The sequence below is a fragment of the Onychomys torridus genome, chromosome 7 (assembly GCF_903995425.1).
Source record: "Onychomys torridus chromosome 7, mOncTor1.1, whole genome shotgun sequence".
In the NCBI taxonomy this organism is placed as follows: domain Eukaryota; kingdom Metazoa; phylum Chordata; class Mammalia; order Rodentia; family Cricetidae; genus Onychomys; species Onychomys torridus.
In genome coordinates this window covers 23,444,089-23,457,394 of record NC_050449.1, presented here as the reverse complement: position 1 = coordinate 23,457,394, position 13,306 = coordinate 23,444,089, and the positions used below count along the sequence as shown (strand labels likewise).

Below are 13,306 nucleotides of genomic sequence, written 5' to 3'. Positions count from 1 at the left end.
TGCATATTCTCTAGAATCAATCACAGTTCTGGCAACAGTGTAATGTATCAGATGGCTCTGTGCCCATCCTTGAAAGTTCAAGTTGTAGCAAGTTCTATTTTCACAGTGGCAAGGACCCAGGTTCTTTTGATTTCCTTCCTACTAAGTCAGAGATGATGGTAACTGATGCTTTAATACCAATTTCTGAGTACTGAGCAAGGTCATGCCTAGTGTAAGTCCCTACTCCTATTGCCCTTCTTCCTCTCACAGTGAACTCTGTGTGTCCAGATCCAACAGGTATGGTTCTACATAACTGTCCTGAAAGTATTGAAGCAGGAGGTCCTTTTTTCCATCATATACAGCAGTGTCAAAGTTCCCAAGAGATGCTATCAACCTCACCCTCCACAACAAGAAAGGACATACTCCTCTCCACACAAATTACTATTGTCAACGAAAGCTACTCATCCACTCTTCCATTCCGTTTGGAGTTGAAGGCTTTCTAAGTCATGGGAAGAACTGAGAAAATAATTTCAGTAAATTTCTTCTTCCAAGTCTTTTCCTGGAACGTGGTGCTCAGCAGCAGATACATAGAATGGGTTGCTTTTGAGACAATGAGTTGCTGCATTCACATACAAGGCTGCTTTCTGGTTGCTGGTGTTCTTTTTGCATAAGTGCCAAGCAGGCCTTTAATATACATTCTCAAAACTTTGCATGGTGAATACCTTACCCTTGACTGACAGGTGTCTCCATGTTACCGTTGGTTCTGGTCTGCCAATTGCAAGACATAACAGAGTCACACTGCTTCCTTCATTCACAGTAATGTCTGAAGAGATGTTCATTATCTGGGGAGGAACTATAAAGAAACACAAAAGAGAAAAAAAGAAACTGAAAATGATTCCTTGCACTTAAAAGGAGCTGTCAGCCTATAAATATGCATATATCGTATTATGTATTTGTATCATAAATATCATTTTAATCCCACTTTGCTCAACTTGGCAAAGATCTGGTCAGTGACACCATTTATAGAATGTCTCTAATAGAAAAACTGATTGTTAGGTAGCTGGTAGATGTAGGTATGGTGGTAGCATTGGCAGATCTAAAGACAAGAGTATAACCACCTACTCAATGACAGGAAAGTCAAAGATAAAACACAGGAACCTGTAAGAGTCCGTCTCTGTCTACAGGCTCCTTTCTTATTTAGACAGATGACAGGAAGTTCCCAGTCACAGATTATACCCAATTCCTCACTGCAAAAGCCAAACACATTGGCTAATTACCATGTACCAAGCATTCAGACCCTTTCTAAAACTTTGAGGTTGAACACAGTATTTCTTCCCAGAATTCTTTTCAACAATTTTTTTTTACATTTATTTTATTTTATTATTGGTGTTTAGTGGTTGTTCATTTTAAGCCTACATAAATCAAGTTCAACAAACCCACAAAACTTTTAGTACATACTGGAAATTGTGCAGGATACTAAGAATTAAAATGAGAAATTGAGTATGCAGTTCATGCTCATACAAATAAAAAATATTCAAAAAAACAATAGGCAACCTCCAAAACCAGAAAGTTTCCATTAATTCATCTGACCTTCAAACCCCATTCAATTAAAAAAATTGAGACAATGTTTCTCTGTTTAGCTGTCCTGATTATCTTAGAACTCACTTTGTAGACCAAGCTGGCCTAGAACTCGGAGATCCAACTGCCTCTGCCTCCCAAGTGCTGGGATTAAAAGCATGCACCACCACTGCCAAGCTTCAAATTTTGCTACTTGTTCTTTTTAAAATTTTTTTTGTTTTCTGCTTTGAGAACTTCATACATGCATTTAATGTGTTTTGATCAAACATATACCCCATTTGCTCCTCTAATTTTTCCCTACTTATAACTTCAAATGCTTTCTCTCTGTCTTTTATAACCTACTGAGTCTGTTTAGTGCTGTCCATAGATGGGTTTAGGATCATATACTGGGGTATGGATATCAATTTAGGAACTGCATTCTTGAAGTAATCATATTCTCCCTCTCTTAGCTGCTATCAGTTGCTATCTTCTGAACTAGTGGTAGGTCTTCAGTGGCTTTCAGTACAAGTGTCTTGTTATCATGGTAAACTGTTTGCCTATAGTCATTCACTGCCTTTGGCTCTTACAGTATATCCACCCCCTCTTTTATGTTGATCCCTGAGCCTTGGGAGACAGGTTATGACATAAATATCACACCTAGAGTTATGACAGAACTACCTCACCCCAGAGTCTCATATTCCTTGCATATTTATCAGTTATGAGTCTCTATGTTTACTACTGTGTTAATTATTTTCTCCTCAAAGGAGCTCCTCTAATGAGAGTTGAGAGATCCACTAATCTATGGATATCAATATAAGAACTTAGGGACCAGTGTAACACTATGTCCATTTTGTAGAATAAGAGCATGAGGGTCTCCTCTACTGCCAATGACCTAGCCTGCCACAGATGCCTTTCTCCAACTAACAAACAGTACCAGGCATGAATTCTGTCTTGTGAACCAGGCTTCAGATACAATCAGAAAGTGGATGGTTGCTCCTAAAACTTTTGTGCAACTATTGCACCAGTGGGCATATCTTGCTAGGCCAATTACTGTAGCTCACAGGGTTCTCAATGGGGTAAGAGTATTGAATACTCCTCTCTTTTGGTATTGAAAATAGAGCCTTCTGGCACTATGGGAGTTAGCCAAGAGAGATGAAACTTCCAGGTAAGTACTAGCTGGATTTCTCGATGGTCTGTGATCCAGACATGTAGTACCTTCATCAATAGGGTCATAGCATACAGTTCTAGAGGACAGCCAAAGGCAAGTGCAATAGCCTGCAGACATTTTTATGGAGAGAGGGGTCTGTGGCCCCAGTGATAAACTACTCAACAAGAGGTAACCTGTACCTGGTACTTGGCTTTTTATTTGGCAGTATATGGTGCATGAGAGAGGCATTGTTCTGCCATTACAGGATAACTCCATTTAAACTCCTTCTGCATATGTACATGTGAGGGAGGCCAGCTCCCTCTTTTTCCCTTAGGGTACTCTTGAGTAGGGAGAAGTGAGAAGTATGTGGATAGAAGTATAGAGGAGAGAGACAGTTAGAAACACAGAATATTTCAGGAGGGCCTGGGTCAAAACCCACCAGCCCCTTCTGTCTCTACTAAACAGCTTTGAAACACATGCCAAAGGGTGTGATCAAGTGCAGATCATCCATGCATGTGGTCAAGCCATCCTCTAATGCAGCCCTGCTGTGTAAAGCAAGCTCAGATCTCACTAGGAAGCTTTTGTGGGCTCCCACATATATGTATAGATTTTGGAAAACTTCTACAGTAGTAGGGTTCTATATGGTATTTTCAAACATTTTGAGTGTTAATTATCCATCTCCATACTTCTCACTTCTACCCTGTCTTCTCTTCTTCATTCCATTTAACCCCTTTGTCCCATTATTACCATTCCATCTTCATACTCTTCTCATATCTTAATCTCCAAATTCTTGCTTGTCCTTTAAAACTCTGAATCTTTGTCTTGATCTCTTGATTACTGTTAATTGTATTCTCCTTGAGACCAACAAAGAAAGCATTAAACTCTCCATTACTGTTGTAACCTTTCATTGTCTGGATGTTCCTTGGTTTGTGTTGGGGTTATGACCAATAAACATATTCTAAGTTGAAAATATCATTAAGTTCAACATACATTAATTTTACAAAACCTACTAAGCATCATAGCTCAGGAATCCACACAACATGGAAGACTGGTGATTTTGTTTCATTCTTGACTGTGTGTTTTAACTGGAGCTATGGTTCACTGCCACTGCCCAGCACAGTGAAAGAGTTTCATACCATATAACACCAGCCTTGGGAAGACCTCAAATCAAAATTTAGATCGAGATTTCTATGACATGAGAAATACTTTTGCATTGTTTCAAACATTGGATAATTTTAAGACCCACAGTAAGCCAGGAAATATTTGTATCATGAAATGAATTGTTTTTGGTGCTATGGTATTCCATCAGTTACAACCAGGGCTCTGGAGTGCAGTTTCTCACTTACTGTGTGATCTTAATTAGTAATTTGCTCTCTCCTGTCTGAACGTTTGTGCCTCACCTGTTAACTGGAAGGCGCTAACCTCTTTGCTGGATGATTTTAAGTGCTGTCTTATCAGAGTGTTTGACGTAAAATAAGCACTCGATAAGTATTGGTTGCTATGGCAGCCACAATGCTGCTGCTGATTACAAAAAAAAAAAAAAGTGATAATAACATTGCACAATTGTTTTCTTCTTTAATACTGGGACAAGGTCCATGTATCTTAGGCACTTCAAGCATAATATGATTCCTCATCTTACTACCTACCTTGGTTGAACTTCTGACCTTAATTACCAACTTCACTAAAACCTCAGGATAGGAAAATACCTAGATTTCACCTCAGCTTTTCTCATGAGCATTTCTGCTTGGATTTCTCACTAATTCTCAATAGAGAACTACAGTAGAGTCTCACCCACAACTTTGTAATTTGGTTCCTTAGCATATTTACGTCCATCTAATCTACCCTCTCCATGTAGACAGCGAGACCCTTTGAAGTAATAAAGTAATCAGTCTGCTCTGCTTCTGACTCTTGCAGTTCTCTGTGGTGTCCCAGGTGTAACACACAAGTTCCCCTGTGTAAACAGGGCCTCTGTAGAATGACTATAGCACCTTCTCTATAGATAGCTGCCACTCACAGAGCACACGCAGACACCCATATTCTTGGATTCCATCATGCAGATCCCTATGACCTTGGATCATGTCAGGACCCAGGTACCCAGAAGATTTTGCTGTTCTTCCCCCTTCTTCATCTTTTACTTGTAAGAGCTTGGTTTAGAGAACCACTCAGATGCCACCTTCCTTCTGTTGTTCCCTTTTCCCATGTCCCCAATACTGAAGCATTTTTCCTGTGTCACCTCATGCAAACCTGCTTCGGGAAGATGTCAAACCATGCTGCCTTGCAGCTACCATAGCACCCTGTCTCTTTCCCCAGGGACCAAGTACATGAGGAAAGGTGGAACCCCTACATCTTGGATTTGGAGGATGTCAAGGGCATGTGCTGAACTCCTTTCTGAGAGGAGGATTCATATCACAGTCTGCTGTGGATATCGCTCTGTGTAATTAAAGTTCTGATTGGCCAGTGGCCAGGCAGGAAGTATAGGCGGGACAAGAGAGAAGAGAATTCTGGGAAGTAGAAGACTGGAGAGAGACACTGCCAGCAGCCGCCATGAAAAGCAACATGTAAAAACACTGGTAAGCCACAGCCACGTGGCAAAGTATAGACTAACAGAAATGGGTTAATTTAAGATAGAAAAGCTAGATAACAAGCAGCCTGCCACAGCCATACAGTTTGTAAGCAATATAAGTTTCTATATGTTTACTTGTTTGGGTCTGAGCGACTGTGGGACTGGCAGGTAAGAGAGATTTTTCCTGACTGGGCCAGGCAGGAAAACTCCAACTACAACAGTCTTACCAGAATTCCAATGCTAAGGGAGGCAAAGCTTGGAATGCAAGCTTCCGGCTTCTTTCCTAGTTTTTTTATTCCTTTCAAATCATCAGAATTGAATGAAAGACTACAGAGAGAAAAGGCACCAAGCCTACAGTCCTGTTGATTTATTTGTATTGCCACTTTAATTATGAATTATTAATTATCAAACAAACAGCTGAAGTGCTGGTAGGTTCCAAACTACCCAAGTCATTGGCAGAAGAGAATTATGGCCAATGTTGAGTTCTGACAATGCCGCAGCCTGCAGTTTCACATTGCTGAGACCTCACAGGTGAGACTTTTCAAGGAGAAGCCATAAGTAACCAACAGAACATTTGAGCTATTGAGGGAATCCACATTAGCAAATAAATAAAAATTGCTTAGCTTATAAATCTGCCATATTGGGGGTTATTTCTGCATTAGGAATTGCCTTGAAATTTCAGTGCACATATTTTACCAAATAACACACAGGAAAAAAAAAAAAAAACAGTGCACTTTCCAACTGTACTGTATACTCTGGAGAAAATGGCTCTACCTGTTTTTCAGTATTTTCTACCTTGTTAAAAAAAAATAGGTCTCGGCATAGAAATGTCAATACATGTTTTCTCATTCCTATAAAGCAACAACTTCAGTGCAGCTTCCAAATATTCTCAAAATAATATCTGCTTTAGCCAGAATTGCTAGGCCATCTTCGGGCCTCTTTATGAAGACCCTGGAGTCTTTCTAGAAGGAATACAGACACAGCCTGGGCAAGCACAGTTATATCCAATTGTAATGACTTACTAAGTTACGAAACAGGTTACCTTGGGCGGTGACTCCCAGCACAGCACCCACCATGGAGGTGCCATTTTTACTACCATGGTGTTTCTTGTGCTAGTTTAAGTAGAGCAGGGAACAATGGGACTAGGAAGACTGGGTGGTAACAGTGTGACCTCTGCATTCTCCATTGTCTAGTCAATGTCACTCATTAGGAACAAGTTGCCTGAAGAGGATGGTCAAGGCAAAGCAGACATCCCCACTCTTCCAGGCTGCACTATTCATCATGACCAGTAACTCTGGGGAATTCTGTCATTTTTTCAAGGGAAGAATGATAAACTCCATTACAGACATATAGACACTCACTAAGATAGGAAGTGAAGTGATTTGGAAGGAAGAAAGTCTCTTTGGGTCTCAGTGATGAAGCCCTGGGCAGCCAACGTTAGTGTCTTACTACATGATTAAGTGGCTCTACACATGAATGGTCTAATGGGCTGCTGAAAATTATGAAATAACTAGAAAAAAATGAGGAACTGAGGCATAGGGAGAATTCAGTAAGTTATCCCAGATTATATAGGTTTATATTGTGTTTTCTCTTGGTTTAATATTATTCATTTTCCAAATGCCATATATCCATAAACCCTTGGTCTTTGGTTTTCCATGTTTTGCATCCTTCTTTGGGCACAGTCCCTCACAGCCCTTTCTACAGTGAACAACTTCTCTATCTTACCCAAAGCAGCTTCTCCAACTTGCTGCAAATCATTGGCAGCCTGAGCCCATCTCAGCCATCCTTGTTGCTCCAAACCCATGAATATTGCTTGCCAGAGGGGTTGTAATATAATTTTTAATCTGAGTTGATCTTAGTAATATCATGAAGTTCTAGCCTTGCTCCCATGAAAAATGTTTTGAAGATAATATAAAGGTCACTTGGGAATAATTTCAAATGCTTCTCCACATTTAAAGGACAGATCCATGTTCAATGTCAATAAAGATCTGTGACAAGTGAGTCTATATATCATGCTAGTGTTGATAAATAATTAAAGAGACACAAATAAATGAATAAAAATTTTAACTGGAAATGCCCAAGTTGCACAAAGAAAATAGTAGGCCAGTGAACTGTTACTAAGAGATTACAAATTGAACAATTTCAAGTCCTACCAATAAATGCTTTTGGTCTTCCCTAATGGTCGACCAGGGCTCTGGTTTATTTTCACTGACTCTGAGGGTTATGGTTTGAATGTGAAAATTTTTCAATAGACACATGTGTTTGAACACTTGGTCTTGGGTTGATGGCACTGTTTGAGGAGGTGGTATAAACTTTAGGAAATAAATCGTGGTAGGCAGATATAGACCATTAAGGCTGGTCTCATGGGCTAAACCCACCCCTATTTCCAGCATGAGGTCTCTTCTTTCCATCTACCACCACGGACCAAGCTGTCTCCACCATGGACCAAGCTGTCCCCATCATGGACCAAGCTGTCCCAACCACTTTGTTTTCCTCTCCATGATGGATTGTACCTTTTGGCAATTTTAATCTGTTGACATTCTGACAAAAATGTTATCATCTACAAAGTTCCCCCTGAAGAACTGTGTAATCAAGTTACAGAAATATCATTAAAAAAATTCACATGTTTTAAGTACATTTATGATTTTGGGTTGGGCAGCACTCACCGCTACCCTGGGGCACATGTGGCCCATTAGATATACTTGCTTGAGCCAAAATAAATCCCATGTCCTTTAAGTTACTTCTGGCAATGATAAGAAAAGAAAAAACTGAGAAGGGGAGAGACAACAGGGCATTCATACAGGGTTGCAGACTACTCAGTGCACATCTGCAGTGGCCTTGAACTATTTATGTGTTAATATTATTTGTAGGAAGACAATGTCTAACACACTGCAATCAAGTATCCTAGGGAATAGGTAGATTTCCAAAATGTCATTGGGGTCCAGGCTGCCATGAAATATGCACCCAATCTCTGTACCTACTTCATGGCAACCTGCTTTAGATACTTCAAATGACATCTAGAACTTGGTCATTCATCTTCAACACCACCACCATGGACTCAGCTGATAATCTCATCTTCTGTTATTTGAAGTATTACAAAAGTCTAGTCATGTTCTACTTATTACTACCTTATATAAAAAAACTCCATATGCTCACCACAGTTATACATTCCTTGTTTATGTCCAAATCTTCCAAATCTTCACTTGGACCAGCAGACACAGCAAAGGTTTTAGCAGGATTTATATGCTCAGCTTCAGTCAGTCTGTCCATAGCCTAACCACAGCCTCCTTGCTAGTGTGTGTCTCTGGGGCTCTGTTACTCTCATCCTATGCCTTTCCAGACACTCTTTCCTCTGCCTGTGAAATAGCAGTCCTGTCTCTGTGCCCTGGAATCAGTCATCCTTCAGTACCTAACTAAGATAGCAATTCCTTTATGATGCCTGAGTTTCTCTTCCTCCCAAGGCATTCTTTATCATATGGCTTACCTTTGTAACTGAACTTTTTCATGCCACAGTCTCTTATATATGTCTGTGTGCTACTGTTACACAACACAATGTCTGCTATGTACTGATACCTCCATTAGAATAAATATAACATGTAGATGAATAGCTTATCAAGTTGAGTATTTTTCATAGAATGTTTCAAGTGTATCGTATCCTATCCTAGAGATCTGACATTTGTTCTTTCTTCTCCTTAAAATACTTAAGACCTTGCTCTACTGATGTGAGTTTTCCTTCTGGGATCAGTTTTAATGGAGTCCTTGCTGATGACTCCAGCTCTCCCCCAACCACTTGTTTAATTCAGGCCATTTTGTTCTAGTATCTTCTTAACATTCACATTTTCTTCTATGATACTTACAGTTTTGTACTTTTGTGTTCATTGACAAGACATGTTTGTGTCTGTTGAGGACTTTAAGTATAAATTTTATAAAGCACGATAGACCCTGTACTTAGAACTGTATTGGTGAAAGTATTAAGGCCACTCCATGTAGTTAAAAGGGAGGTTTATTTTCTGGGGTAAGTTACAAATGAAGGGATAGGTTACAGGGTCTGGGAAAGGTGTAGCGCAGTCCGGCAGTGTTCTCTGGAGAACTCTGCTCAGTCTACCTCCAGCGTCCAGGGTTCAGTAACCAAGCAAGCCAGCCCATCGGGATCTAGGGTCTTCAGGGTCCTCTCTTGGCCATGCCTTATAGGCGTAATAGTTACCGTAGCCTCAATAGGGGTTGGAACTTTCAGATCAAAGCTGGAATGGCTACCCACTACAGAACTGTGCTTAACAGATGATGAAAACTTGTTGAATATGTGTCTACATTTTGTAGTTCATTGTGTTCTTGTGAGAGAGGAAGATTGAGTTAGAAAAGGCTTTCCTGAAGGCAAGGATCCCTTTGTACAAAGCCAGTAGGGATGGACCTGTGTGTTTCTGCATCTAATATACCCACCTCACAAACAGTGGCCACCATAGGGAAGATATAAGAGCTTGCATGCTCCTCACTTGGGTTCTGGAGTCCAGGAACTCCCTGTGGCATAGGCAACATTCCCTTATCTCCTCCTGGATCCTGGCTTACCATCTGTAAAGTGAAGCTGACAAAATGTGCCTTGCTTGGTTGTTGTAAGAAGTAAACATAACTTTACTTATCACACCAGTACAGTGCCTGGAAATATGCCAGTTCTTATCAAATGCAAAGTGCAGTTATTCTTTCCTGTGCCCACTGTGGGTGTTGTTGGTACCATTTAGAAACAAAGAAACAGTTTCAGCCATTCCTATAGATCATTTTCCAAATCTCAGTTTCAGTCACTTTATGTCAAGGTTTGTGCATGAAATTTGCCTTTCATTGCTGACAGGGGAAGATTTACTTTTACATAATTTAGTTAAATGTATTCAATAATTAAGTAAATTAATAAATGTGATATATTAAATTGTATATAACAAGCCACATAATAAGTATAGTTTTGTAATGTGATCTATATAATGATAATCATATAGTATTTAATAACATAAATAATAGAGTGCAGGCACAAGATTACACCTACAAATAATATTATTATAAATATAATACCACATGTGGGTATTTCCACACATATAATTGCCTTATATGCACACCTGCTCTGGCTATGTCAAGAAGTACTCTAGGCATGTCTATTAGCATCTTCCTCTTCAAATTAGCTTTACACCTGAGCCAATGCACAGGCAGATCTCACCCATGTGCATAGACCAATCATCAGGTCTCCTTATGTCCTTCAGGGATCTTTCTAAAAAGAACAGTAGACAGTGGACAGGCCTCTGCCCATCTCAGCTGAGCGCCAACTCAGAAAGAGGCAACATGCTACTTCTCCATAGTCAGCCTCGGCAGGCAGGCAGGCCTGTGTCTGCCATCACTAGCAAAGCGGGAAGCAATCCTTCACTTGCAATGCCTTTGTTATCCAGTTTGATCCTGATTATGCCTCTGAGCTGGACCAGGAAGGGTCTGAAGCCTGAGGACTGTGAAAGCTTAAGTGGGGCCAGCTCCTGAGATGGTGCCATGCAGGGGAGCCCCAGCTAGAGCCCCAGCTCCAGAGTCTGGCCATGGCTTCCTTGCACTGAAAATCAGCCTGTGTGGCTGCAGTCCTCTGGATGATGACACACGGTGGAGAAGTGCACAGTGGTGCTACTTCTGTGGTCTCTGAGACCAACTCCCATTCTTTCTTACTATCAAGAGTGCCCATGCCAGCAAGAAGTCAGGGAGGTGCTTTTTCTTTCACCAAGATGCACTAGGACAGGATTGCAGCAGGAAGCCATGCTGTTTAAAAGTCACCAAGGTGAGTTTGTTTTGTAGCCCAGCTGAGAACCACAGTTTTAGCCCTGCATGGGTCCTGGGTTTGTCCTGTGTCCCTATCTGGCACTGAGACGTGACAAGGTCAGCCTCTGTGCTGTCTCTAAGTGCCCTGCCTGGAGGTCTGTGGTCTACTAGTGATGTCTGCCCACGTTCTGTTCCCCGAAGCCTTCTGAGTCTTGTAACATCACTACCCTCTTCTATTCACTCACAGGGTTTTGGTCTCAAATGCCTTAGTGAAGCCCCATGGTTAAAAACAGAACAGCTCTTGATCTGCAGTCCTAGATACTAACATTTGAATACTACTTCCTTCTGCTTTGGATTGATTTTTGAAAAAGGCACATATTCAAGCCATTCAATTTTAGCTTCCTGGACTGTAAAATGGGCAGAAGAATATTTGCTTTGCAGGTATGTGGAGATTAGATTAGAGAGAATGGTTTTGAAGTGCCTTAAATGGCCATCATTACTATTTTCATTTTAATGTTATTATGATGCTGAGGGAACAACAAAATATTAAGAGATCTTGTGAGGGTAATAGAAATATGAAATACTTTTCATTATAGTTTTAAACACTTAAGACTAATTTACAAAAATAATATAGCAAGTGCTTTTAAGGATCCCATGTTTTATTCTTGTGGGGTTACCTTTCTGCATCCTAATAGGGCAGCTTATTTCCTAAACAAGAGGCAAGAATAAATTGGAAAATGTAGTATTCAAGCTGGTTTAGCTTGAGCAGCATTTTGCATGTGAAATGGTATAGCAATTTACTAACAATCAAAATCAGAAACAAATACCACTGCACTATAGAAAGCAAGTGAAGAACTGGGTTCTAGTCTCTCATCCTTGATTGTATAATATCTTGCAAGTCACTTAGCCCACCTGCTGAGTACTGAGTGTGCCTGTGTATGTGTTCATGCATTTGTGCTTCTTATTTGTTTTTGTTGGTTTTAAAATGAAGGAACTAGATTGCAAATGCTCAGCTCAAGTTTTCTCTGGTTTAAACTAGATTCATGATCCTCCAGTAGTATTACAAGCACACTTACATAAGCACTGTCACTCATGTTTATAATTCTAGCCTTCAGGAAGCATTGGCAGGAGGATTGCTGGGGGTTCAAGGCCAACCTGGGCTACACAGTGATTTGTAGGCCAGTCTAGGCTATTTTATGAAATGATGTCTCAAAAGAAGAAATAGGGAGAAGAAAGAGGAGGAGGAGGAGATGAAGGAGAAGGAGGAAAGTAAAAACAAGCCAAGACCAATCTACAAGTGACTTAACTGCTGGAAGCAACAGAAAATAATAACCTTTGCTATCCTTGAATAAAACACTCATATATACATATATGTGTGTGTGTGTGTGTGTGTGTGTGTGTGTGTGTGTGTGTGTGTAGTTCTTACAATCATTAATACATTAATAAAGTACTAATTATCGAAATAAGCAAATGAATAAACATATACATTAAGAAAACATAAATAAAAATCCAGAAATATATGTAAACATTTGCAGTCATTATCAACAAGATGTGGAAACATGTCAATGAGTAAAGAACACAGTTTCCAGGAAAAAGACACAGGAACAACTTATATCCACATGCAAGTAAACATTTGGAACTCAGCTTTACACTCTACAAAAAAAAACGTAACTCAAAATGGATAAAAGAATTGAACTTAAAAGCTGAGACTTAGATAAAAGCATAGGCAGAATTTGTTGTCATCAATGATTATTTCATAAGTATGACAAGAGAAGTACAAACAGAAAAACAAAAACAGATACATAAGACTTCTAGCTGAAGAAAATCTCAAAATGGCCAATATGAATATCAAAATATGCTTAGCAATGATTCTCACAAGGAAAATGTAAATAAAAACCTGGAGGATGTACTACATATACCAGAATAATTAGACAGGCAATGATAAGCTTTGGCAAAGACCTAGAAACTAATGGCAGTGTGACTTTGAAGTTAGACTGTGGCTTCTCACAAACTTGGTTTCCAAAGAACCCAGCTATCTCAACTCAGATATATTATCCCTAAGGGAAAGATGGACCTCAAAAACTATTCAAATTTTGACAATATTTCTAACAGTCAGAATGATTAAATAAGCCAATTGTCTATCAAGAGATAACCATGATGTAATATGGTAGCATAATGAAATATTATATGGCTATGGGAAGGAAGGCTGGTATATTTTGCTACATAATGAATCTGCAAATAGCTATGGCTGTGATTTCTGTGAGGAAGCTGTCAGGAGGTAGGGA

General features: G+C 39.8%; 1 protein-coding gene across 5 annotated transcripts in view; it reads right to left on the bottom strand.

The window, feature by feature from the left end:
* Opcml (opioid binding protein/cell adhesion molecule like) overlaps positions 1-13,306 on the bottom strand; it is a 1,142,273-nt gene that overhangs the window by 104,935 nt on the left and 1,024,032 nt on the right. For all 5 annotated transcript variants that reach the window (XM_036193682.1, XM_036193680.1, XM_036193681.1 and 2 more), the window contains one exon: positions 707-832. In XM_036193682.1, coding sequence (XP_036049575.1) covers positions 707-832 — 126 coding nt within the window. The remainder of the gene's footprint in view (positions 1-706; positions 833-13,306) is intronic.